A 27,074-nucleotide genomic window follows, 5' to 3' on the forward strand; every position below is an offset into this window, starting at 1 on the left:
GTGCTGAGTAACAAATTCTGTGTAAGTCCAGAGATACAAACAGCTTCTGTATCAAAACTCAAGTGGACATTTTATTAAATTCACATCTCAAAGGGGATCTAATGTAAGTCTATTTTGTAAGGTTTTTTGTTTGTTAGCTTTTTGGGATAGGGTTTCTTTATGTAACCCTGGCTGTCCTGGAACTAGCTCTGTAGACCAGGTGGGCCTGGAACTCACAGAGATCCACCTGCTTGGTTGTCTTTGTTTTGTGTTTTGTTTTTGCTCTTTTGAGATAGGGTTTCTCTGTGTAACCCTAGCTGTCCTGGAACTCGTTTGGGTACCAGATTGGCCTTGAACTTGGATACTTGTCTTCCTAACACTCAGGAAGCTGAAGCAAGAGAATTTTATGCTTGACACCAGCTTGGGCTACACAGTGATAGCCTGTCACACACACACACACACACACACACAAAATCAAAATAGTGCCATCTCTTGGTATCAGTTATTTTTTTTAGCATTGTTTATGTTGATTGAATAGTTCTATTGAGATAAACCATATTAGTAAAACGACAGTTGGGAAATATTGCTTGATTCATCAGATTTATACCAGAGCTGAGAGCTAAATTATTACAAGAAGCAAAGGTTAATTCCTTCATAAAGCCAAGAGAGAATTTTAAAGAAAATGAACCTGTGAGAGATGAGTGGAAACCAGCTTTTACCAACACGCTGCTCTATGGAAACACATCACTCCATGGAAAGGTGAGCTGGCCTTGCTTTCTGTTTCCGCCTTTGTGGTTTGTCATAGTCGGGGCTCTCGTGACTTGGATTCTCAACACACCTATTTCAGGAAACGGACAAAGACAAAAGACCCAAGGAGATCAAAGTCAGAGTTCTTAAGGCCAAAGGAGGAGGAAAAGGCGATGTCCCAGACCTGAAAAAGATAGAGTGTGAAGGTGAACACCGCCAGCAGGGCACAGCCGATGACACGCATGCCTTGTCTCAGGATAGAAAGCCCGCCATTGCTGAAGTGCCAAACCCTGTCAATCCCAGCATGCACCCTGACGGTGTCAAAGAAGACCCACATCCTGGAGGTTGTATGATAATGCCACCCATCAACCTGACAAGCAGTAATTTGATGGCTGCAAATCTCAATGCAAACCTCTCCCACCCTAATTCACGGTGAGCTGGGGCAGAAGGGAGGCCTAAGTACAACATTTTTCTGTAGGATGGCATTTCAAAGGGTTACTTCAATAGTGTCAGTGTAGACTGAATTTGAAGATCTGTCAAAATGATAGTCATGTAGCCCGGCATTCACTGAGTAGATTTTGGAAATGCCACATGAAAAGTTTTCTTCTTTGTTATGTAGGTATTTAATTTCTTTTGAGACAAATTGCCACAGATCCCAGACTAGCCTAGAACTTGACTTTGTAACCCAAGCTGGCCCCCTACACGTGGTCGGCCAGCCTCAGCCTCCTCAGGGATTCGATTACAGATATGTACCACCACAGCCAACTTAGCTGTCTAATTGTTCACTGGTGTATTTGGGGATAGCTTTAAAATATTTATTTTATGTATGTCTTCCTGAGTATATTCATGTGTACCACATTTATTCAGTGTCTGTGCAGGCCACAGGACATCAGATCCCCTGGAGCTGGAGTTGTAGGTAGTTGTGAGCTAAACAGTGTGGATGCTGGGAACTGAACCCAGGTCCTCTTCATGGACAATACTGACTTTTAACTGCTAAACCAGGAATATGTTTTTTAATAATTTATTTTTTAACAGGCGTATGGTGTCACTGCATAACAGAGGAGGAGGCAGGAAACTGGTCACATGTAGGAATGACATACATGCAAACAAGGGAGAGAGATTTCAGGGCAGGCGCCAGGTTCCTTTCTGAAGACCCTCTTTTATGGAGTGTCCTTCAAGTGCAAGAATGTGTCCTAAGGAGGAAAATCATCCGTCTGTCTTGAGATTTAGTCATCTCCTTTCTGAGAGTCCTCACCACTTACAGGCTCCACCCCTCTCAATCCTACTCGCTGGGAATAAGCTTCCAGTCTGGACCATTGGAGGACAAACCGTAGTAACCACAGCACTCAGTACTGCAAAGTAAGATTTAGTTCTGCCTCACACAGAGTCTCTCAGTGGAAAAAGAATAGTCCAAAATTAGTTCTTCATAGCAAATAGCCTTTCAATATTAAGTATTTTGGTAGGAAAATGGTTTATTAGGTCAGTTTTAGATTTAACTTGTGTTGTAGGTTGAGAGACTGATGTTGTGTTTAATGTGGGAAGTGGTAATGAACAGTGCAGACATTAGACCTCTTTGCAAACCTACACTGTGAGGTGCAGTAACTCAGCTCGATTTTCACAGACTGATTTAGGCTGTAGGTTGTGAGGAAGAGGGCTTGTCTGTGTAGTCTAAAGGCACATCAGACCATTGGCTGCAATAATCCCAGGTGTTCTTGAGGTGACCCCGAGTAGCCGTGGTTTTAAGTCAGTCTCAGGCCATAATTGAGAACTTGAGAGGTTAAGTGATCCACGGTTAGAACAGATCCAAGGGAGCAGATGGCCACAAGAGGAACTTCATGACGTTTTCACCAGCAGTTAGCCATGCACTGCTTCTGTCCCTGCAGTTCTCAGAACTCAAGAACTGACCATTGCTTTATTTATTTATTTATTTATTTATTTAGTTAGTTAGTTAGTTAGTTAGTTAGTTAGTTAGTTAGTTTTTTGGTTTTTTGGTTTTTTGAGACAGGGTTTCTCTGTGGCTTTGGAGCCTGTCCTGGAACTAGCTCTGTAGACCAGGCTGGTCTCGAACTCACAGAGATCTGCCTTCCTCTACCTCCCTAGTGCTGGGATTAAAGGCGTGCGCCACCATCGCCCGGCTCTGACCATTGCTTTTGACACTCAGTGTTCTAACAGTGCCACTTGTGTTTTATAAGCCAGGCTCGGGTGATATTGTCCAGGCTATATACTGAAATTAACAGCGCTGAACCAGCCACTTGAGTGCCAGGGTTACAGGTGTTTGCAGCCAGGTCCACCTATTATAACTTACTTGTTCTTCAAACTAAAGCAAGGGCAATTCTTGGGGTTCTAATAACTTCTCCTTTATCTTTAATTGATAGGTTAACTGAAAGAGCAAAAAAGAGACGCAGTTCTTCACAAACCATTGGACAGACTTTGTCTAATAGCAGACAGGAGGACACAGGTCCCACGCAAGTAAGGCAAGATGCTAGTCATTAAAATATGGTCTCTTGAGGCTAGGGAGAGGTCTCAGTCAGTAAAGTGCTAGATGAACAAGCATGAGGATCAGAGTTTGGATCCACAGCACCCATGTGCCAAGCTGGGCACAGTGGTCCATGCCTGTAAGCCTAACACTGGGGAGTCAAAGAGGAAGATCCTTAGGGCTTTGCTGGCATTCCAGTCTAGCCAAATTGTGAGCTACAGGTATAATGAGAAACCGTCTTCAAAATAAGGTGGAGAGTTATCCAGAAAGACATGCATATATACCCTTACACACATGTGCACACATACGAACATGTACACACATACATGGAATGAATACATTAATAAAATATGACTTCTTTCAGCAATTTCTACCCTTTTCTCTTAAGTTCTCACATTAAAAATCTTCCTTCCTGCCTACCCTTTTTCTCTTTCTTCTTTTCCTGTGCTGGGACAAGTCTGAGGCTTTGCATGTGCTAAAGGAGTCCCCACAGAGAGTCGCTCCACCCACGCATGCTCCCCTCATGCTTCGTGATTGCGCTTTGTTTGGTTATCTTTTTTCTTTTTCTTTTTGGTTTTTCGAGGCAGGCTTTCTCTGTAGCTTTGGAGCCTGTCCTGGAACTAGCTCTGTAGACCAGGCTGGCCTCGAACTCACAGAGATCCGCCTGCCTCTGTCTCCCGAGTGCTGGAATTAAAGGCGTGCGCCACCACCGCCCAGCTTGGTTATCTTTTTAAAAATGTCTTTTAGATTTATCTATTTTATCTTGTATGTGAATTCTTGCTGGTGACTGTGGAGACCAGAAGAGAGCATTGGTTCCCCTGGATCTGGAGTTAGGCATGGCTGTGAGCCTGAGAACTGAACTCAGGTTCCCTGCAAGAGCAGTAACTGTTCCAAGCCATGGAACCACCTCCCCAGCCCCGTTCCTGTCTCTAGTTTGTGTACTAATGTGTTCCCTTGACCTTTACAAATCACAGGACTTGTGTTTTTCTCTTCCAAAAATACCTTTATGGATCAAAAACACTGCCAAATAGATGCAGTTTCCTTGCTCTAGAAATGCTAACCATGTCTTTCTTTTTTTTGCTCATCATTTCTTTACATGGTATAATCAGTTTATTACATTCGAGGCACAGCATTATTCATAATAATAGAAGATTGAAAACAGCCGGATGTGGTGGCACATGCCTTTAATCCCAGCACTCAGGAGGCAGTGGCAGGCCTAGTCTACAATTCAAGCTCCAGGACTGCCAGCACTACATAGTGAAACCCTGACTCAAAATAAAGGAAATATGGCGAACAACACAACCCTGTGTAAGAGCTGATAGTTTCTGAAGTACACTGGGGTGCATTTGCGTGATGTGTTGCTGCGTATTACATTGTGGAAAAGTGTTCACTGTTCTACAGAAGCTTTTTATTGCATTTATTTATTTTGGGAGACACGCCAGTTCCAGGACAGCCAAGGCTACATAAAGAAACCTTGTCTCGAAAAACAACAAACAAGAAAACAAACAAAAGATTGTGGTTGTCAAAATGAAGAATAGTAAGGACTCAAAGCCTTGCTTGGGAAACTTCCCTGGGAGTCTGGTCTGCTTGCATGTAGTGGTGCTCTGTTCTTTGACTTGTGTGTTTATTTTATTTTATTTTTTTTTTTTGAAACAGGGTCTCACTATTGTCTTAGGCTGGCCTTGAACTTGAGATTCTTCTGCCTGTCTCCCAAGTGCTAGAAATATAAGGCATGACTACCATATTTAGTTCTGTTCTACTTCTGAATCATTAGGATAATCTCCAGAACTGTTTTCCATCATTCAGATGGCAAGCGCGCCTAGGTTTGTGATTCTGTGGTTAGTTTCACATGGTTCCTTATGCTAACTGGTACTTGTTTGTCTAGAGCCAAGCAGAGAAAGGCATATTTAACGACCGAACAAGTCAGAGTGACCAAATGGCAAGTGGAAACAAAAGAAAGCTGAATTTTCCCAGATGCGACAGGAAAGAATTCCATTTCCCTGAACTGCCATTCACAATACAGGCGAAGGAAACGAAAGGAATGGAAGGTGGGTCCCTTGTGGTGCACAGCTCCCCAACACTGCAGATGACACAAGTCAGGGATGGGACTTTTGTGAGGGAACTTATGTGACATCTTTGTAGAAAGTAGTAAATTGCTTTGAAAAAGTAAATTCCATTGAGAAGATTTTTTTTTCTTGTAAAATTAAGGAAAGGGTTAGATGTTGGCTTTGTTTTGTTTTAGACAGGGTCTCACTATGTGTCTCTGCTGTCCTGGAACTCACTACGTAGACCAGGCTGGCCTCGAACTCACAGAGATCCCCCTGCCTCTGCCTCCCGAGTGCTGGAACTAAAGGGCCACTGCTGCCTGGCTTCATAGAGATATTTTTTAAAAAGGTAAAGACAGTTCCAAAGGGTAAATGTTTTATTAGCTTGCAGTTGAGACGCGGGGGCAGAATTTGAGAAAGGTGAGTTCGATGCAGTGTATAACCTGTGGTAAAGTACCTGCCCTGCTTGTTTGCCCAGAAGTGTTACAGATGTGTTGGGCACACTGGGATTTGGTAGATTTTATAAATTTCGAATTCATCATAACCTTAAAATTTAATTTTAGGGCTGGTGAGATGACTCAGCAGGTAAAAGGATTTGATACTAAGATTTGATGACCTGAGTTTGATCATGAGATTTACATTGTAGATGGAGTGGATTGGCCACACCCCAATAAAGAAATGAATAAACAAATAGAATGTAATAAAAATTAAACATATTTATCTTAAGAGTGAATGCATTGACATGAGCAAATGTTCTTTCCTTTCCTTGGAAGACAGAGACCTTGTAAATGTGACGCAGGGGCCAGGTGTAGAACATGTGCCATGTGAGGGCCACCTTTGTGAGATCATCAAATACAGCGAACCGTATTTACAGCGCAGTTACTCAGCTTCTTTGCAGCTAACTTCAGAAGGGGCTCGCTGGCTGTGAGGGCGCCTACCTGAGCTCCTTCAGAGGGCAGTTTCTAGGCAGGCCAGCAGGGCCAACAAATTATTCTTTTCCCTTTTTTCTTCTTTTTTCCCCCCTTTTTTGCAAAAGTTAAACAGGTGAAAGTGCTGAAGAGAGAGGCAAAGAAAACAGATTCACCTAAAATACCAACTTTACTCACTGTGGACCCAAATCAAGAACAACAAGAGGTAAACATTTTTTACTACTCATAGATGTTGTTCGGGGCTTGCATTTAGTCGTTGCTGGAAAGTTCTGTAAACATTAAAACCTTTATAATCCTTAAACTCTAGAAACAGGTTTGTTTTTATTTTATCATATATATATATATATATATATATATATATATATATATATATATATTACCTTTGCTTTTTTAGGCAGGGTCTCACTATGTACCTCTGACTGACTGGAACTCACTATGTAGATGTGATGATGTAGATGTCTCAAACTCACAGAGATCTGCCTGCCTCTGCCTGTTCTGGGATTAAAGGTTTATAACATTGTACCCAATTATTTATGTTCTAAATGTTAGTTTTTGAAGTAGTAAACACCAACTGTTGTTTGAACTTTTAATGGTTAGAATACACAGCATTCAGGACAAATAGTAGCTATGTTATATTCATCATCCAGCCTTGTTGAGGTGACCCATGCCATGGACAGGTTGTGACTGACTGCCCCGGCTGTGTTTGCCTTTGGCTTTTCCCCTTCTGTTTTCTTCTCGTTTACACTCTTTGTTCCCCAGATGTTGTCCTATTTCCACAAATATCTGCTTCAGCTCCAATTCCCATCCACCACAGCGATTCTTGGATTTTATTTGGAAATCTTTAGTTGTCAACATCCATTTGAATGCTTTCTCTTAGGTGAAGGAGCCTGAACTGACACTCACTGAGTCTCAGCAGGCGTGTGGCCTTGGATTCCTAGTGAGGTCATCGCTATGCATAGTTTATCAATTTTATTATCTCCATTACAAATGAAACTGACTACATTTTAATTCATGGTAAAGTTATTCCTGTTTTATTAAAGAAAATTGAGTAAATTAAAAACATGGAAGGCTGGGGAGGGACTGTGGCTCTTCTGGTAGTGCGGTGGCCTAGTGTTCACCAGGCCTTGCTCCACAGGAACCAGGTGTGTCAGCTATCTTCAGTGACTGGTAGTGCGGTGGCCTAGTGTTCACCAGGCCTTGCTCCACAGGAACCAGGTGTGTCAGCTATCTTCAGTGACTGGTAGTGCGGTGGCCTAGCGTTCACCAGGCCTTGCTCCACAGGAACCAGGTGTTGGCCATCTTCAGTGACTTGGAGGCTCTCCGGGGCTGTGAGCCTTTGTCTCAGAAAAACAAACGAATAAACCTTATAGGTGTATATATGTAAAGATTTTTCTGAAGCCCAGTAAGAAGGCATTTTAATTGTGACATTTAGCTTCATTTTGACAGTTCCAGGACTATTTATATATGTCACAATCTACTTTCAGAGCCAGCGCTGTTATTGAATAGGAAAACCATTAATGGCTGTCTTTCAGTTTATTATAAGTCACAAAATCCTTTAAGCTTGTGCATTTGAGGATGTACTCACGCCCGGGAAGCCTGCATAGCATACCATTTGCAGAAAGGTTGACTAATTGGGTGCATTGGGGCGCCTGGTTGAAGAGAGTTGTGATGTGCCACCAGTATTCATCCTGCTATTTCAGAGAGGCCCCAAAACCCAAACCACGTATACGTGCAGGGGAAAATGAATCAAACCAGCGCTCTCAGGTATTTACATGGTGTGGAATTCCTGAAAAGGCTGCCTTGAAAAGAGAGTCACCGAAACCAGTACACTTATTAGAAACACAGAGGAGCTGTCAGTGCTGCTCAGAGCTTCTCTGTTCACTGTCAGACATAGTGCAAGTGTGTAACTGAGACTGAGGTGACGCTAGTACGAACACAGTGAGTTGATGTCAGAGTTAAGAAAATTTCTGAGCTGCTGAGATGACCCAGTGAGTAAAGATGCTTGTGGCCAAGACTGAAGACCTGAGGTCCAGCCCCAGAACTGACATCACAGAAAAAGAACCAGGCCCCACAAGTCGGCCCCTGAACATCATGACACACATTTGTGTACACACAAAATAAATATATGTAAAATTTAAAAAATTCCTTAGCCATGCATGGTTTCACATACCTTTAATCCCAGTACTTGGGAGGCAAAGAACACTGGAGAGGCAGAGGCAGGTGGATCACTGTGTGTTCAAGGACAGCCTGGTCTACACATTGAGTTCCAGGCCAGCCAGAACTTCAGAGTGAGACCCTATCTTAAAATCTTTTCTTCTAAATTTTCAGTCTGTGGTTGTTCTTTTTTATATATAGTTGGAGAGAATATTGAAGCAGGGCGTAGGAGCTAGGAGTGCCACTGCTAGTGCTCATCCAGCATGGGCTTGGTCTACAGAACCCTAAAACAAACAGAAATCAGAAGACAGGGAATAGAAGCTTACATGTTCCGGTGTTGACCTTTCCATTGGCTTGCTTTCTAATTACTTCAACCAGATCCAAGTACTCTTTAGATGTGTATGAAACCCTTTCAGGAGGCTTAGCAGTACATTGGCATAATATAGGTGCACACTGAAGGGGCTCTGGCCAGAAAGAACCCTATGTGGCTATGAATGGGTAGCCTGAACAAGAGAGAAGAGCCCAGAGGGAGACCACTAGTAAGTGGTTCTGTTTGATGAGTGGATTTCTTTTTTTTTTTTTTTTTTTGGTTTTTTGAGACAGGGTTTCTCTGTGGCTTTGGAGCCTGTCCTGGAACTAGCTCTTGTAGACCAGGCTGGTCTCGAACTCACAGAGATTTACCTGCCTCTGCCTCCCAAGTGCTGGGATTAAAGGCGTGCGCCACCACCGCCCGGCTATGAGTGGATTTCTTTACCACCAGTCTCCCTGTGTCCTGTGTCCGTACGAAGCAACCTCTAGGGCAGAGTACAGGTATTTTATCTCAGTGACTCACACTTCCTGTTTGTTTTTAGAACACAAGATGCATCAGCTAAAAGGAGAGGAACCTGTTTGCTGCAGAATAGAAAATAGGGCAGATGAACATTCAGGGAGCCCCAGACTCGTGCGTGGTTAAAAACAACCCTTTTTTGTTAATTTACATGCACAGAAGTGCTGACTAGCAGTGAAACCTGGATAGCTGGGTGTAGTCTCCTATTTTTGCTTTTAAATTTATAATATTGTTCCTGTTTTGTTCATTTGAACATCAAGTTCACAAATGCCTGTTAATAGAACTACATCTCACATCAAGTCATGTGGTTTTATTTAATCATCTGTTATTTATGGCATATTGATTAATGCTTGTTCCTAAGTTTTGTTCAGAGCTTTATAAGTATAGAAGGGAAAGTTACTAAATATACAACACAGAGTCAAGTGTAAATGCATAACACAGAGAGTCCCAATGTGAAAATATAGAGTCCCAATGTAAATAAGTAAATAAAAGTCTGATGTAAATATATAGAGTTCCAATGTAAATATTTAATACATGGTTTCAATGTAAAAGTGCAATACAGAGTCCCAATATATACAGAGTCCCAATGTAAATATGTAATACATAGAATTCCAATGTAAATATGTAACACATAGAATTCTAATATAAATATGTAATATAGAGAATTTCAGTGTAAATGTATAAGACAGAGAGTCTCAATGTAAATATATAATACAGAGTCCCAATGTAAATATGTAATACAGAAGATCCCAGTATAACTATCCAATAATACAGAGAGTCCCAATGTAAATATTAAGAGTTTCAATGTAAATACATAATACAGAGAGTCCCAATGTAGATATATAATATAGAGTCCCAATGTAAATATATAACACAGAGAATACCCATGTAAATATAAAATAATACAGAGAGTCCCAGTGTAAATATGTAATAGAGTCCTAGTGTAAATGTGTAATACAGAGAGTCCCAGTGTAAATGTGTAATACAGAGAGTCCCAGTGTAAATATGTAATACATAGTCCCAGTGTAAATATGTAATACAGAGTCCCGGTGTAAATATGTAATACAGAGTCCCGGTGTAAATATGTAATACAGAGAGTCCTAGTGTAAATGTGTAATACAGAGAGTCCCAGTGTAAATATGTAATAGAGTCCTAGTGTAAATGTGTAATACAGAGAGTCCCAGTGTAAATGTGTAATACAGAAGATCCCAGTATAACTATCCAATAATACCGAGAGTCCCAATGTAAATATTAAGAGTTTCAATGTAGCCGGGCGGTGGTGGCGCACGCCTTTAATCCCAGCACTCGGGAGGCAGAGGCAGGCGGATCTCTGGGAGTTCGAGGCCAGCCTGGTCTACAAGAGCTAGTTCCAGGACAGGCACCAAAAGCTACGGAGAAACCCTGTCTCGAAAAACCAAAAAAAAAAAAAAAAAAAGAGTTTCAATGTAAATACATAATACAGAGAGTCCCAATGTAGATATATAATATAGAGTCCCAATGTAAATATATAACACAGAGAATACCCATGTAAATATAAAATAATACAGAGAGTCCCAGTGTAAATATGTAATAGAGTCCTAGTGTAAATGTGTAATACAGAGAGTCCCAGTGTAAATGTGTAATACAGAGAGTCCCAGTGTAAATATGTAATACATAGTCCCAGTGTAAATATGTAATACAGAGTCCCGGTGTAAATATGTAATACAGAGTCCCGGTGTAAATATGTAATACAGAGAGTCCTAGTGTAAATGTGTAATACAGAGAGTCCCAGTGTAAATATGTAATAGAGTCCTAGTGTAAATGTGTAATACAGAGAGTCCCAGTGTAAATATGTAATACAGAGTCCCAGTGTAAATGTGTAATACAGAGAGTCCCAGTGTAAATGTGTAATACAGAGTCCCAGTGTAAATATGTAATACAGAGTCCCAGTGTAAATGTGTAATACAGAGAGTCCCAGTGTAAATGTGTAATACAGAGTCCCAGTGTAAATGTGTAATACAGAGTCCCAGTGTAAATGTGTAATACAGAGAGTCCCAGTGTAAATATGTAATACAGAGTCCCAGTGTAAATATGTAATACAGAGTCCCAGTGTAAATGTGTAATACAGAGAGTCCCAGTGTAAATATGTAATACAGAGTCCCAGTGTAAATGTGTAATACAGAGAGTCCCAGTGTAAATGTGTAATACAGAGTCACAGTGTAAATGTGTAATACAGAGTCCCAGTGTAAATGTGTAATACAGAGTCCCAGTGTAAATGTGTAATACAGAGAGTCCCAGTGTAATACAGAGTCCCAGTGTAAATATGTAATACAGAGAGTCCCAGTGTAAATGTGTAATACAGAGAGTCCCATGTAAATATGTAACACAGAGTCCAGATATAAATATGTAATACAGAGAGAGGGTCCCAATTTCTAGTTGCCAGAGATTCCTAAGCAAGGAAGATAAGCATAAGCAGATGTTGGGTTCCACGATGGACATGCTGGCCAAACATTGAGTCGTGTCCCGTAGATTGATTGAAAGAATGGGACTTAAACAGAGCAGCTCTTACCACTCAGTAGATCACCTGTAGTGTAACATTAGTACAGCCATGGCTTTGACAGCAGATTTCTTATCCCTGATTCTTACTGGCTTGGTTTTTAATTTTAGGGTGGAGATGGCGATTGTGAGGGGAAGAATTTGAAGAGGAACAGATTTTTTTTTTCCCGATAGTGTTTTGTCTTTTAAGTAATCTTAAAAATACAAGCTTGACAACTCTTCCCTTTTTATTTTATACACAACAGAATGTAACATAGGTTGCTGTTAAGATAGCCATCCATCCCGTCTGCATCAGCATCATCTACATTTTTTTAGCAGAATTTTAACCATTTTTCTCTTCTAAAAACTGGTATTTTGATGCTGCAATCTGGAATTATAACATCACCTTCCCTCTGACTGCTCCTTCCTTGCCATGATTACTGAGTGGGTAGCACAGCATCACATGATGCGCCCTGCTCCCCTGCTCTCTGCCCATTGAGAGTCAGGCCTCCAAGCAGTTGTCTCCTGGAAAGCGCTGGCTTCTTCAAGTGAATGCTCGATGAACCTCCTGTCTGTTGTATTAGTAACTATCCATTACCATCGCATGACGAAAGATGTTCTGTTGGTCAGCAGTGAAGCGTTTATAATACTTATATAACATTTACAGTGATGTGATATTCCAGGGTTAAATTCCTGTAAATCAATCAATTGCGAGCATTCTCCCAGTTCCCTAGACTGATAGTGCCTTCCATTTAGCTGGGAGAATTTCCCTAAAGAAACTATGCACAACCTGGGAGAGGTTTACTTTCTCTGCTGTGCTGTTTTCTGTTGCTGAATAATACTGACTGGATGTTAACATAAAAAAAATAGAGATTATTTAGCTCGTGGTTCTGGAGGCTAGAAGTCCACTGCCACAGGCTGACTTCTTTGGGCATCTGAGAGGGCCTTGCTACAGTCAAGCATGGTGGAGGTCACCACGTAGAGAGGGAGAGCAAGCCACTAATACCTGGAGGTACCAGTTCATGTCCTCATCTATTCTGAGTTACCTCCTAACGGCCCCAGCTGCCTAAGGCCACTGACATCTTAGCTTGGGGTTAAGTTTATAGCACATTAACTCCTCATCCCCGCCCCCCACCCCTGCTCTTGGGAATGCTGAGAAATGAATTCAGGATGCACACATGAGAGGGCAGCTCTCTACCTTTGAGCTAGAATATGGACCTTTTGTTGTTTTGTTTTAAGACAGTTTCTTATTAAATACAGCCTAAACTGATCTAGTACTCTATATGTAGCCCAGGCTAGTCTCAGACTTGGAGCAATCCTCCTGCCTTCATCTCCTGAATGTAGTGTAGCCATGTTCCACACATGAACTTTTGAAGGGTATATTTAAACCAAAGTACTACCAAAATTCTACATTTTTTCACTCTGTAAAAATTATGAAATTGTCTTAGTTGGCATTTTACCAAGTGTCTAATCTAGTTTTCTAGTTATTAAATAAACATGAAAAGGAAAACACATTTTTTTGAGACACCGTTTCTCTGTGTAGATCTGACTGTCCTGGAACTCCCTCTGTAGACCAGGCTGCCTACCTGCCTCTGCTTTCTGAGTGCTGGGATTAAAGGCACATGCCACCACACCCAGCAAGAAAACACTATTTAGTATACTGCTGTGCTGTATTTTTAATTTATGTTTGTCTGTCTGTGTGTCTGTCTATCAGTCCATCTATCCATCCATCCATCTATCTATCTATCTATTTTGGTTTTTCAAGACGGGATTTCTGTGGTGTAGCCCTAGCTGGCCTTGAACTCTCTCTGTAGACCAGGCTGACCTCAAACTCACAGAGATCCACCTGCCTCTGCCTCTGCCTCTGCTTCCTGAGTGCTGGGATTAAAGGCTTGGCTTGCGCTACCACCTCCCAGCCAGGCAATTATTTCTATTGTATTATTTTTATTCCTCGAGAATTTCACACAGTGTGTTTTGATCATACTCACTCACTACTCATTTCCATAACTCCTCCCAGATCCACCCCACCTTCCTATCCCACTCCAAATTTCATGTCAAATATTTATTTTATTTTCAATAATCTATCAGGTTCAATTTGTGCTGCCTGTGTTCTCCTGGGTTATAGGGTAATCCACTGGAGAATGAACAACTCACCAGGGGCCACACCCTTAAAGAAAACTGACTCCTTTTCCCCCAGAAGCCTCCAGTTGTCCAAAGCTACACAGCTGGGGTAAGGACTTGGGGGCCCCCTTGTCCTCCATGCTAAAATGATTGGCTTGATCCTGTACAGACATCCATAGCTGCCCGAGTTCTTGAGAGCAGAGATTCTGACATGTCTAGGAGATACTGTTTCTCTCCAGTCCTTCCTGACCTCTGGCTCCTGCAATCTTTCTACCCCTTCTTTCATAATGTTCTCTGAGCCCTGCAAGAGGCTGGATGATACAGATGTCTCATTTGTGGCTGAACACTCCACTGATATGTATTCTCTGCTGTGGGTTTTGCATCAGCCTCCATCCACTGCACAAAGCAACTTCTCAGATGACTTCTGAGAGCCACACTAATCTATGGGTATAAAGGCATGAATTTAGAGGGCGGTTTGATACTGTGTCCATTTAGGAGAATAATAGTAGGGCCAACCTGGGGTCGATGAACTCCCCAGTTGTGGATTCCTAGCACATTTGCAGTAGCAGGTATACATTTCCTCCTTTGCAGGCCTTCTGTGCGATCAGAAGGCAGTTGCTGTTTATCCCCATAACATCCATGCTGCTGTTGCACTCACTGGCTTATCTTACCATGCCAGTCTTTCTTTATTGTAGTGCACTGGCTTCATACCTAGGTGAGACTGCTGATGACTTTTTCCCCCAGCAGCCTACATAACACTTTCTAGTTCTGTAGTAACTAGTCAGCTTGAAAGAAACTTCCTTGGAAAGTCCCAGCTTTAATTTTCCATGGCCTGGGACAAAAGTGTGTGATGTCTTTAGCAAATTAGGAGCTTATCATTAAGTTCTAGTGTGCAACCAAGAACAATGACAATAGCTTGTATGGTTTTGGAGTCTTAGAAAAGTTTTGATTCAGGGATAGGGATGTAGTGTAGTTGGGTGAGTACTTGCCTGGCATGTATGAAACGCTGGGTCCATGTGGCACACATGAGGCCCTATCTAAAAAACATACCTCTCACTCTGTAAAAGACTGGATGATATCTTAGTAATTAAGAGCATTTGCGGTTCTTGCAGAAAATCTGGGTTTGGTTCCTACCACCTACACAGAGATTTACAATTGCCTGTTCCAAATCTGACCCCTTCTTCTGGCCTGCATCAGTGCATAGACATAGGAATATACTATATCAGTGCATAAACACTGGAGCACACTGTATCAGTGCACAGAGGTAGGAATATATTATATCAGTGCATGTACATAGGAGCATGTTATATCAGTGTACAGACGTAGGAGCACACTATATCAGTGCACAGACGTAGGAATATATTATATCAGTGCATGGACATAGGAGCACACTATATCAGCGCACAGACGTAGGAGCACACTGCATCAGTGCGTGGACATAGGAGCACACTGCATCAGTGCATGGACATAGGAACACTCTACATCAGTGCACAGACAGAGGAGCACACTACATCAGTGTACCAACATAGAAATACACTGCATCGGTGCACAGATGTAGGAGCACACTACACCAGTGTATAGAAAAGCTGCCCAAATTGAGGACCACACTGTCTGAAGTGCAAATTAAAGGGCCCTAAATGGAAATTGGGCCATGTTACTAAAACAGTCAACAGAATTGTATAGGGAAATAATCAAGAAATCTTAGGTGACACAAGAACTGTGGTTTAAGATGATTAAAAACAAGAAAGCATTCTTTAAAACATTTAAAAATTTATTTTTAAAAACAGACTACACATAAAAACACAAACACACTAATGCACTGCCATGTAATTTCAAGAAAGCACTCTTTGTATTATCGGAAGGCAAAGCACAGAAAGAAAATATTCTCTGTCACCAGTCTGCTAACTCCCCAGCTCTCTTTGCAGAGGTGGGAAAGCTGATGACCTGACCATGGAGACGTCTACAGCACTTCTCTTCCAAAAAGGTCATTCTGAGGTCAGATAATCAGGCGTGTGCATCGTGACAGGTTACACGCAGGCCATGCTGACAAGAAAACTACTCAGCAAGCTCTTCAGACTTGCTTAGGCTCATTCAGGATGTTAGTTTTTAATTTTAGAATTGGTAAAAACAAGTTGTTACAGGTTAGTTTTCATTTCTTCTCCGGGTGTTGTTGTTGTCATTGTTTTTATTTTGTTTTGTTTTTGAGACAGACTCTCATGTATGCCTGTAGTTTAAAATTTTTATTTGGGAACATTTCAGGGGAAAGCTAGCATATCACTCTTCTTAAAAATGGGTTAGATTACTGAGCGGTGATGGTGGTGCACACTTTTAATCCCAGCACTCAGGAGGCAAGAGGCAGTGTGAGTTAGAGTTCAGCCTGGTCTACAGAGTGAATTCCAGGACAGCGAGGATACAGAGCAACCCTGTCTCAACAAACCAAAAAACAAAACAAAACAAAAAAAAATAAAAAACAAAAAAAAAAAGAAAAAAAGTCTTAGCTCACAAAAAGAACAAAAGAACAAATTTCTTCCTCTCTAGCCTAAGTGATCCCAAAACTGCGCATTCAGATTTTCAGTACTATGGAAACATGTAAGAGGAAGAAGGTCTCTGATCACGTTCCTCAATCCCTCAGAGATTTTCACATCTCAGTTGACATCAGCTCCTTTCTTTTTGTTGCTCAGGAGAAAAACTGTGAAGTAAATTTCTACTCCTCTCCTGCTTCCCGCCTCCATCCTTGAGGTCTGTTTCTGAAGTATTTCCAGGGTCTAATCACTTAGCTCCTGATAGTTTGTCATGCCGTCTCTTGCCCAGGCTTTGTAGAAAAACCCCAAGAGGTCTTCATGCTTTTATCCTTGTTCAACCTTCAGTTTCTTCCCAGCGCATGGCCAGGATGTTCCTAAAAACCCACGTCAAATGTGTTGCTTTGTCAGAACTTCCTTTCTTAGCGTAAACCTGCAGCATTTGAGGGCTCCCGGTCTCTTTGGACCGGACAAAGCTATGAAGATTGGTACCTAATGCATCAATGCTTTTTGCTCAAAATTCCCTAAATGAGGATATAATAAAAGGCAACCTTTGGGATTGGTTTCCTCAGCTGAATGATCCCTAATCTTGGGATATTTCAAGCCAAGCCCTACAACAACTTATATGCAGTTCAGACTGTGTTTACACTTGGGCAGCTCCTTTGGGTAATTTCTTTGTGGTTACTAAGTACTACATTGAAATGTGTTATTATCATGCTAAAAGTGTCTGATGCCCCATGAAAAGCAAGATTTATCATATAATCATTTTGCCATCAATAGCCTTGGATTATTGTCCAGTTTAGAAAACCATTTTCTTTCATCTTTCTATCTTCTCCAAAGAAACGATTTAGCAAGATCAGAATAGTCCTTGAAACTATACCTATACAATGCTGAAGATCCTCTCATTGAAAAATCCTGTTGAACCAATGCTTCATTTTTATTAAAAGCCATAAAAAGTATAATTTTCAGAGTCTAGATGATTATCAGAATGACTGAGTGAAAAGTGGTCAGCACCTTTGCCATTTCTTTAAATTTTATGTGTATAGGTGTTTGCCCAATGCCCACAAAGCTGCAGGAGGGCATCTGATCTAGAACTGGAGTTAAGGATGGTAATCAACCACCATGTAGGTGTTGTGAATTGAACCCTAGATCCTCAGGAAGAGTAGCCAGTGCTTTTAACTGCTGAGCCATCTCTCCAGCACTCTTTACCATTTCTTCACTGGGAATTGTGTGTGTGTGTTGTGTGTGTATTGTGTTGCCTCAGATTTCCCAGTTGGAAAAGGGGACAATAGTTTTTTTACACACATACACACATAATAATAAATAAACTAACATACAAAGAATAGATTTTTCCCTGGAAATATTATGCATTGGTTTTTATTTTAGTGTATGTGAGTGTTTTGCCTACATGTATGTATGTGCACCATGTGCTGGCCTCGTGCAGAAGCCAGAAAGGGCATCAGATCCCCTGGGGCCTGAGTTGCAGGCAGTTATGCGTTGACATGTGAGTGTTGAGAACTGAACCTGGGTCCATTGGAAGAGCAGCACTGAGCTTCATTTCTTGGAGCTGTTGTGAGGATTCCTGAGTGAAGGCTTGACAGACATAAGGCATAGTAGGCTTGCACCAATCAAAGTCAGTTATTCGCAGGGCCTGCAGGATTTCCTTCAAGATGGTGGAACTGTGTTTGGTCTTTATTTTATTTTGGTTCTGTTCTGATGTCTAAGTTATCAGTACATTTTACTATGGGGATAAATTCAGTCCAGAAGTGCCCTCTGCTCTGTTCCATTGGCTTTAGACATGAAGCTGGCACAAGTGATAACATATCTACTGTTTGCCCTGTGTATGTACAGTGTTTAGTTAAATATAAGAAGAAACACTGTTTTCAGAGAGGGAGTGTTTGTTTAGTTGATTGGTTAATTTTGTTTTCAGAGTCTTATTATGTAATCCAGGCTGACTTCAGACTCAATGTGTAGCTCAGGCTGGCCTCTAACTCACAATCCTCCTGTCTCACCTTCCCATGTGTTTGAGAGCACAGGTCTGAAAACAGACACTAAAAAGAAATCCCACACTAGCTCAGAATTGAGTATAATAAAGGGTTATTTGTTTAGGGCTAGACTCACAGATCACAGTCCTCTGCTCATACGGGGAATAGGAACAGAATCCAGCAGCCAGAAGAGGGAGGAATTGTGTGCTTTACATCAGCATTTATAGTACCAAGTGGGTGGGTAAGTTAAAGGCTACTGGCTGTAGGATTTCCTACAGCACCTCCCCTTTTTGTTTAAATAAGAGAGTTCTAAGCCTAATACAAAATTATATACAATAAGAACAAATATCAGATATAAAAATTAGAATTACAACTAGCATAAACAATAGCAAGTAAGAAACGTGGTAAATGTTTCAATAATTATCCTATCCTAAGGAGTCTAAGTCTTGTATTATAAATAACTTAGCCAGGTCATGAGAGGAAAGTAACTATGACTATCTAATCTTCAATCCCATTGAAGACCTGAGAAGGGAAATAATATTACTAGAGTAAGCAGGAAGTGCAGTCAAGCAACTTCTAAAATGTGCAATAATGGACAGAGACAACTGGCTACCTGGGCAATCACCCAAAGTCTCATTTGCAATGTTGGAGCAACCAACTTTGACTAAGGCCTAGAGTAACTGACAGACCATTTTCAGAGGCAGGAAATTTTTCAAAAGCATCTTACCCTGTCTTGGCAAGTTTGACATTCTTTTTTTATTGTATCCTCCTTGTCTTGTCTGGACATTGTACATTTTGTCAATGGTTGATGCATTGGCTAATAAAGAAACTGCTTTGGCCCATTTGATAAGCCAGCCTTTAGGTGGGTGGAGTAAACAGAACAGAATGCTGGGAGGAAGAGGAAGTGAGCTTAGACTCAATAGCTCTCCTCTCTAGGGCAGAAGTGATGAAGCTCCGACCCAGGATGGACGTAGGCTAAAATCTTCCCGGTAAGCGCACCTTGGGGTGCTACACACATTAATAGAAATGCGTAATCAAGATGTAAGCATTAGCCATTAAGAAGCTAAAGCTGCGGGGCGGTGGTGGCGCACGCCTTTAATCCCAGCACTTGGGAGGCAGAGGCAGGCGGATCTCTGTGAGTTCGAAACCAGCCTGGTCTACAAGAGCTAGCTCCAGGACAGGCTCCAAAACCACAGAGAACCCTGTCTCGAAAAACCAAAAAAAAAAAAAAAAAAAAAAAAAAAAGAAGCTAGAGCTAATGGGCCAGGCAGTGTTTAAAAGAATACTGTTTCCATGTTATTTTGGGCAAAGCTAGCCAGTGGCTGGGAGCTGGGTGGCAGGAACGTAGCCCCACAGCTCCCACTACATAAGACTAGGACTTCATATTAGAATATTAAACACTCTTCAAACAGCTGTGCAACAAATGAGGACAATGACTTCAAAATGTAAACAATGTATAAGTATCTTGATCAGAGGTAGAAATGTACATTGCAATATGATAAATATATCCTAAAATTGTATCAATATACAAAATGTCTTAAGCAGAGGTAGAAGCATGCATGCATACAATATGACAAAATAACTTTGCCTAGGTATGCAAATATTGTAGACAAAAATAGGAACATATTTAATGTAATTTAAGTTTATATCAATATACAAGAATCTATACCAATGTAAATTGCCTATAAATAATCGCTCACAAGTATTAACTCTGTTACTATTATTATTAGTGCAAGTTCACACTAATAATTTATCCCATCCAATTTCCCCCTTTTTCCCCAAAGAGATCCGTGAGCCTACATAATTTTCCCCCAACCTCCAACCCTATACCAATTATAATCAACCCCTAAATGATGTCCCTAACCCTGAGGACAAACTTTGTTGAGAGAAGGGAAGTCATCTAGAATTGCTTCCAGCTGACATGGGGCGATGTTTTTTCTATGAAATTCTATGAAAGTAAAATGATGGTTAAGTTTCAAGATTACTGTCTGGTATAATTGCAGACAATTTCTGAGTATTCAGTAGGGTTTTTCTGAGGTTCCTATTTGGAGTTCTGGCCAGAACATTGTAAAAAAGTGCACCATTTCAGCTAACCAAGTTGAAACCATCTTGAGCATCTGGTACCCAAAACAGGTCTTATAGTAGCACTATCAGCATCATGACATCATATCAATCAGGTGAAGTTGTTGTTGTGGGGCCCCATTTTCTTCCTGGAAACTTCAAAGATTACTGCAGGAAAATTCATTGTTCATTGTGGAAAACTTAAAACATTATTTATACAGACATGTATTTAATGAAAGGGACAATAGAGACAAAAATAGGTATGAAGAAAAGTAAAATTTTTTTCTAAATTCTTTCTTCTTTTTATCCCATACCAGCTGGCTCCTGACATGAGAGAGAAATTCTGAATTTTTCTTTTAACAACATGCTTGGATTTAGAGAAGGACAGAGCCATTGTCCAACTCCAAAGCCAGCTTTGATTTTTAAGTGAATCATGACTATTATTCTAGTTTAAGTTTAGGTATTCTTTTTTTAGATATTTATTTATTATGTATACATCAGACCTCTTTACAGATGGTTGTGAGCCACCATGTGGTTGCTGGGAATTGAACTCAGGACCTTTGGAAGAGCAGGCAATGCTCTTAACCACTAAGCCATCTCTCCAACCCCAAGTTTAGATATTCTTACCCTCAGATGACCTATCCTCATAAGTCATAATTCTCTTTGCTTGGTGATCCTATCTGGATAATTATCTTTTCCTCTTTAGGCATCTAGATGTCCAAGGTCTCTTGACTTTTTAAAAAAAAAAAAAAAAAGATTTATTTATTATGTATACAACATTCTGCCTCCATGTATGCCTACACACCAGAAGAGGGCGCCAGATTTCATTACAGATTGTTGTGAGCCACCATGTGGTTGCTGGGAATTGAACTCAGGACCTCTGGAAGAACAGCTAGTGCTCTTTACCACTAAGCCATCTCTCCGGCCTCAATATCTTGACTTTTTGAAGATGAGTATTTTCCTGCAAAGACAAGAACAGAACCCTGCCCCAGTTCTTATTAGGCTTCCTTACCATCTGTGTGGTTGTCACCTCTGTGGATGAGCTGTCATTTCTCTTTCTCAAGAGATTTCTCTTTTTCAAACCAAATCTTTATTAATTTTAATGGTATCCATAACTTTTCTCCTGTTGAAACAAGAGCAAAATCCCTTCCCTAACGTAGCACATCTCCTGGCTTCTATTGTGAGGTCAATATATCCTTGAAATACACCAGCTGATTTAATTTGGAAGACTTTGCTATTATCCAGTGTCTCTCTGCTGCTGCTGTTTCTTTCTCATTGGCATTAAGAAAATTCAAGGTTAATAAAGCATTACGTAATCTATTTTGGGGGGTATTTTCCATCCCTTTGTTTAACACATCCTTTATATTTCAATTTGATTTTTCTATAACTGCCTGACTTGTAGGATTGTTTGGTATACCTGTAATATGCTTTATATTTTAATAAACAAAAACTGTTTCATTTTCTTAGAGACATATACTGTACCATTATCTGCCTTTATTTGTTCAGGTATACTCATGATGGCCAGAACTTCTAATAAATGCGTGATTACTGAATCAGCCTTTTCTGAGCTCAAAACAGTTGCCCATTGAAACCCGAATAAGTGTCAATGGTGTGGTGTACATACTTTAATTTTCCAAGATCTGCAAAGTGGAGCACATCCATCTGTCAGATTTAATTCCTTTGAGTACCCTTTGGGTTAGTTCCTGTAGGTAGTGGTGTTTGGTTATAGAAAGAGCAAGTAGGACATCTCTTTATAATCTGCTTAGCTTGTTGCCATGTAATAGAAAACTCTTTCTTTAATCCTTTTCTATTGACATGTTTTTAATGAAATTCTGAGGTGTACAACACGCTTCCAATCAGTAATTCATCAATTTCTACATTACCTTGTACTAGAGGACCTGGCAGACCTGTATGGGATCAGATGTGTGTTATGTATATGGGACAAAGCCTATTGCTGATTATATCTTGAACCTGTATGAATAATGAAGTTAATTCTGTGTCATCTAGTATAAATTCAGCAGTTTCAATATGCAAAGCAACTCTTTCTGCATATTGTGAATCAGTAACTATATTAAGAGGTTCTTTAAAATCCCTTAGTACCATGAGAATAGAATATAATTTTGCCTTTTGGACAGAATTATAGGGGCTTTGTTCCACCTTACTTAAATCTTCTGATTTGTAACCTGCCTTTCCTGTTTTATTTCCATCAGTATAGAACGTTCAGGCTTCAGTTATTGGTGTGTCCTATACAATGTGGGGAAGGGTCCAAGTAGTTCTCTTTATAAGGTTAATTCTATCACTTTTGGGATAAATGCTATTAATCTCTCCTAAAAAAATAGCACAAGTTCTTTTCCAAGGGTCATTATCTTCCCATAATTTTTTTAATTTTATCAGTAGTAAAAGGCGCTATAATCTCTGCTGGGTCTTTACCTGCCAGTTGATGAAGTCTCAATTTTCCTTTTATAATTAATTCAGAGACTTTTTCCATATAAGTTTTTAATTTTTTACTTGGTTTATGTGGTAAAAAGATCTATTCCAAGATAATAACTTCCCTTTTTATTAAAATTCCTGTATGGGAGATGCTGGAAGGCAATATGACTAGAATGCAGTTAGGATTTGGATTCACCCTATCCACATGTGCCTCATGTAATTTTTCTTCAATGACAATCAGTTCCTTTTCTGCTTCAGCTGTTAATTCTCTGGGACTATTTAAGTCTTTGTCGCCATCTAAGATTTTGTTTAAATGAACTATTAGATCAGGTATTATCCCAACAGCTGGTTGTGGACTGGAAATGTCTCCTAACAATCTTTGAAATTCATTAAGGGTCCACAATTGGTCTCTCCTAATTTGTGCCTTTTGTGTTCTAATTTTCTGTAAACCTATTTTATAACCAAGGTAGTTGACAGAATCTCCTCTCTGTATTTTTTAAGAAGTAATTTGTAATCCCCATTTTGATAAAACTTTCTTTACTTTTTCAAACATTCTTTCTAAAGTTTCTATGTTTGAATCAGCTAGTAAAATGTCATCCATGTAATGGTAAATTATAGATTTAGGAATTTTTTATGAATTATTTCCAATGGCTGAATTACAAAGTATTGGCATAGGCTAGGGCTATTGAACATTCCCTGTGGAAGGATAGTCCACTAGTATCTCCTAGTAGGCTGAGAATTATTTTAAGTAGGCACTGTGGAGGCAAATTTTTCTCTCTCTTTTTCTTGTAAAGATATAGTGAAGAAACAATCTTTTAGATCAATAACTGTAAGAGGCCATCTGTTTGGTAGTAGAGAAGGCAGAGGAATTCCAGATTGTAGAGGACCCATAGGTTGAATTGCAGCTCTTAGATCTACAACCATTCTCTGTTTACCAGTTTTCTTTTTAACAACAAATACAGGAGAATTCCAAGGGCTTGTTGATTCTTCAATATAGTGAACATCTAGTTGCTCCTGTACCAGCTGTTCAAAAGCCTGCAGTTTGTCTTCTGTTAAAGGCCACTGTTTAACCCATATTGGTTTCTCAGTTAACCATTTTAAAGGTAGGGCCGTTGGTACCTCTAAAGGTTTGCTAGTTGCTTTGTTTTCTTGTATAGCCTGAATGGCCTGTGACCTTTGTGTATAGTATCTTATAATATCTTTTCCAGAAATTTGAGTTTCTGGGACTGTAAGAATGTTAATCTGGGTATTCCATTGCTGCAGCAGGTCATGACCCCATAAATTCAATGTTAGCCACATACAGCTTCAGCCTTCCTCTCTGTCCTTCTGGCCCTATTCATTCAACCCATCTCGTGCTTTTGACATAGGGTCCCAATTTCTAGGAATTGAGCATCTGCCTCTTGAAGAGGCCAGTCTGGATGCCAAGATTCTGGAGTAGTGATACTCATGTCTGTACCTATATCTATCAAACCCACAATTACAATGCCATTTATATGCACTCTTAGCTTTGGTTTTTGATCATTTATAGAAGTCTTCCAGAATATAGATCTCCTGTTTCCTGTTAGAATTTTTTATTCATTCTCCATGTTTATCCCATCATCCAGAACAGTATAGTTTTTTATAGAAGGCTCTGGATTTTTTAATTTTCCTGGTGAGACATGTCTTCCACAGTGACTGGAGTGACTGGACCACTTTTGACTTGGGGGCCTGTGAGAGGCCCCCCAGGGAGTTTCCTGATGGTATCAGGTTGCCTTGTTTGTCTTTTGTTGATCTGCATTCATTGGTCCAATGTCACCTTTGCCACACCTTCTACATAATCCAGGAGGTTGATACTTTTTATTTTTGCCATTCTCAGAGGAGACATTATTTATAGGAATTCCTTGTCTGCAATCCCTTCTCATATGTCCACAAATGAAACATTTGGCATTTTGATGTCTCCTCATACCTTTGGAAATCGCTTCTCCTACCCAAGATTCAGTATTATAGTGAAATGTCTCAAAGTTAATTCTATGCAGGATCCATTCACCCATTTGTGCTGATATAACCTTTAAAAGCCCAAGTATCTTTTTGCATTCTAAGTTGGCATTTTCAAAAGCCAGAGATTCAATAAGTACTCATCTAGCATCTGGGTCTGTTACTCCTATTTGTGCAGCCTTAGTTAATCTTTGTAAAAAGTCACTAAACAGTTCTCTCCGCCCCGTTTAACCATGGTATATGATTCAATTCATTTTCCCAATTCTTGAATCCTGTCCCAAGCATTTAAGACTGCTTTGTGGCATAGGAACATTTGTTCATCGTAAAGAACTTGAGCATGTGGGTCAGCATAAGTACCCTCACCAAGAATTTGATCTTGTGAAGTCTCAATTCCTTTTGCTTTTCCCTGTTGTTCTAAAATTTTTGCATCTTCTCTAAAATAACATCTTCACAGCAATTGGGGCGTATCATCCAGGACTGCTGAAACTAACTGAAGCCAGTCGTGTGGGGTGGCCTTAATGCTTGAAGCCCATGACTTTACCATTTCCCTAACAAATGAGGAATGCAAGCCATAAGTTACTACTGCTTGCTTAATTTCTTTTAGGTCATTCATTCCTATAGATATCTATTTACCTTCTTTGGATCCTTTTGTACATTTAGAACTTGGTACTTTGTCAAAGTAAATTACAGGGTAGGAAGCTAAAACCCTGGGTAAGTCATCTCTGACAGGGTCTAGTAATGTTAAATCCTGTCCTTGTACCTTCTTTTCCTGCTCATCAGTCCAATAATTTCCTCAATCGTTTCAAACCTTTTTACTACTGTCTTTTGTAAAGTCTGAATCTCCTGGCCTGTATATATTTCTAGTGATTTCATTGAGGTATCTAGCCTCTGGTCCTCATTCTGCTCATATGATTCCAAGGTCTGAAGTTTTTCCTTTAAAGATAACATCTCATCCTTGGACGTTATTTTGGATAGTGTGCAGATTGCCTTCCTGGAGAGATAGTCTATCTGCTAACCTATCCTAACTTTTTAACAGATTTTGATTGTCAAATTCAACAGTATGAATTCTTTCAGATAATTTCTCAGTACCTTTTGAGATGGATTGAATTTTGTCTGTCAAATTAATGTTATCCTTTTCAATATTATTAATTTTCAGGTAACTTTTGATTTTTATGATATTAATCCTGTCAGCTATCTGTTCATCATTAGTCTGTAAAGACTGTATCATTTCTAAAAGTACCTCATTTTTGGCTCTGTTATCAAACCATTTTCGTAAGGATATAATATGAAGAAAAAATTGAGTCCAAATATCCAATAAATGGATGTATCACAATAACCATATAAGCCTTGCAGAATACAATCAATAGTATCAGCAAAAAAGTTACCAAAATTTTCTATGTAATGTGTCTGTCATTATATAACTTTCAAATTTATTGATTTATTAATTAATAAAATACCTGTGTTATGAGGTCTGTTAAATTGTTTTAGGTTGCAGAGTTGTGACCAGCAGCACAACCAGTGGCACTATGAACATTTCTGTGCGTCTTTGGTTTTCTGCCTTGGTACTGGTTAAATACTGACAAATATGCTTTGCTTGACAAATTAAAAGTAATTAAATCAACTCTGTACACAGAGCAAGGAGCGCAGAACTCAGGATCAGGGAGCACAAACCAGAAGCTGTGCAAGTTTCCACATGGCAGGAAACACAGCAGTGTGGGGGAGGAATGTGCCCAAGCTTGGGAAATTTCCAAGTTGTTGGATGCACTTAGCTCTGCTGTGGTGGGGTTTTACAAAAAACTCCTTAGTAGGTGAAAGCAAGCTAAGTAGGCGGGGGTGGGAAACCTGGGCTCTGGACCGTTTGGGCCATTTAGACTGGTCTACTAAGTAGGTGTGGAATTCATATCCACATGGGGCGCCAGGTGAAGACGGACGCTAAGAAGAAATCCCGCACTAGCTCAGAATTGAGTATAATAAAGGCTTATTTAAAGCCAGGTGGTGGTGGCGCACGCCTTTAATCCCAGCACTTGGAAGGCAGAGGCAGGCGGATCTCTTGTGAGTTCGAGACCAGCCTGGTCTACAAGAGCTAGTTCCAGGACAGGCTCCAAAACCACAGAGAAACCCTGTCTCGAAAAACCAAAAAAAAAAAAAAAAAAAAAAAGTTAAAGGCTTATTTATTTAGGGATAGACTCACAGATTACAGTCCTCTGCACGAACAGGGAACAGGAACTGAATCCAGCAGCTGGAAGAGAGGGAACACACGCTTTATATCAGCATTTATATGATAAAAGGCCATGCCCAAGCGGGCAGGTAACTT

The 27,074-nt window shown here is 40.2% G+C and overlaps 1 protein-coding gene across 2 annotated transcripts in view; it reads left to right on the forward strand.

Annotated features, from left to right (window-relative positions):
* Window positions 1–27,074, forward strand: part of Cdkl3 (cyclin dependent kinase like 3) — an 88,499-nt gene that overhangs the window by 24,303 nt on the left and 37,122 nt on the right. The window contains exons 8-12 of one of the 2 annotated variants that reach the window (XM_057775216.1): window positions 579–738; window positions 827–1,158; window positions 3,102–3,195; window positions 5,088–5,250; window positions 6,284–6,381. In XM_057775216.1, the coding sequence (XP_057631199.1) occupies window positions 579–738; window positions 827–1,158; window positions 3,102–3,195; window positions 5,088–5,250; window positions 6,284–6,381 (847 nt within the window). Of the gene's footprint in view, window positions 1–578; window positions 739–826; window positions 1,159–3,101; window positions 3,196–5,087; window positions 5,251–6,283; window positions 6,382–27,074 lie in introns of those variants that run through there. The other variant, XR_009057413.1, reaches the window with a different exon arrangement.

Source organism: Chionomys nivalis, chromosome 7, assembly GCF_950005125.1.
Source record: "Chionomys nivalis chromosome 7, mChiNiv1.1, whole genome shotgun sequence".
NCBI lineage: Eukaryota > Metazoa > Chordata > Mammalia > Rodentia > Cricetidae > Chionomys > Chionomys nivalis.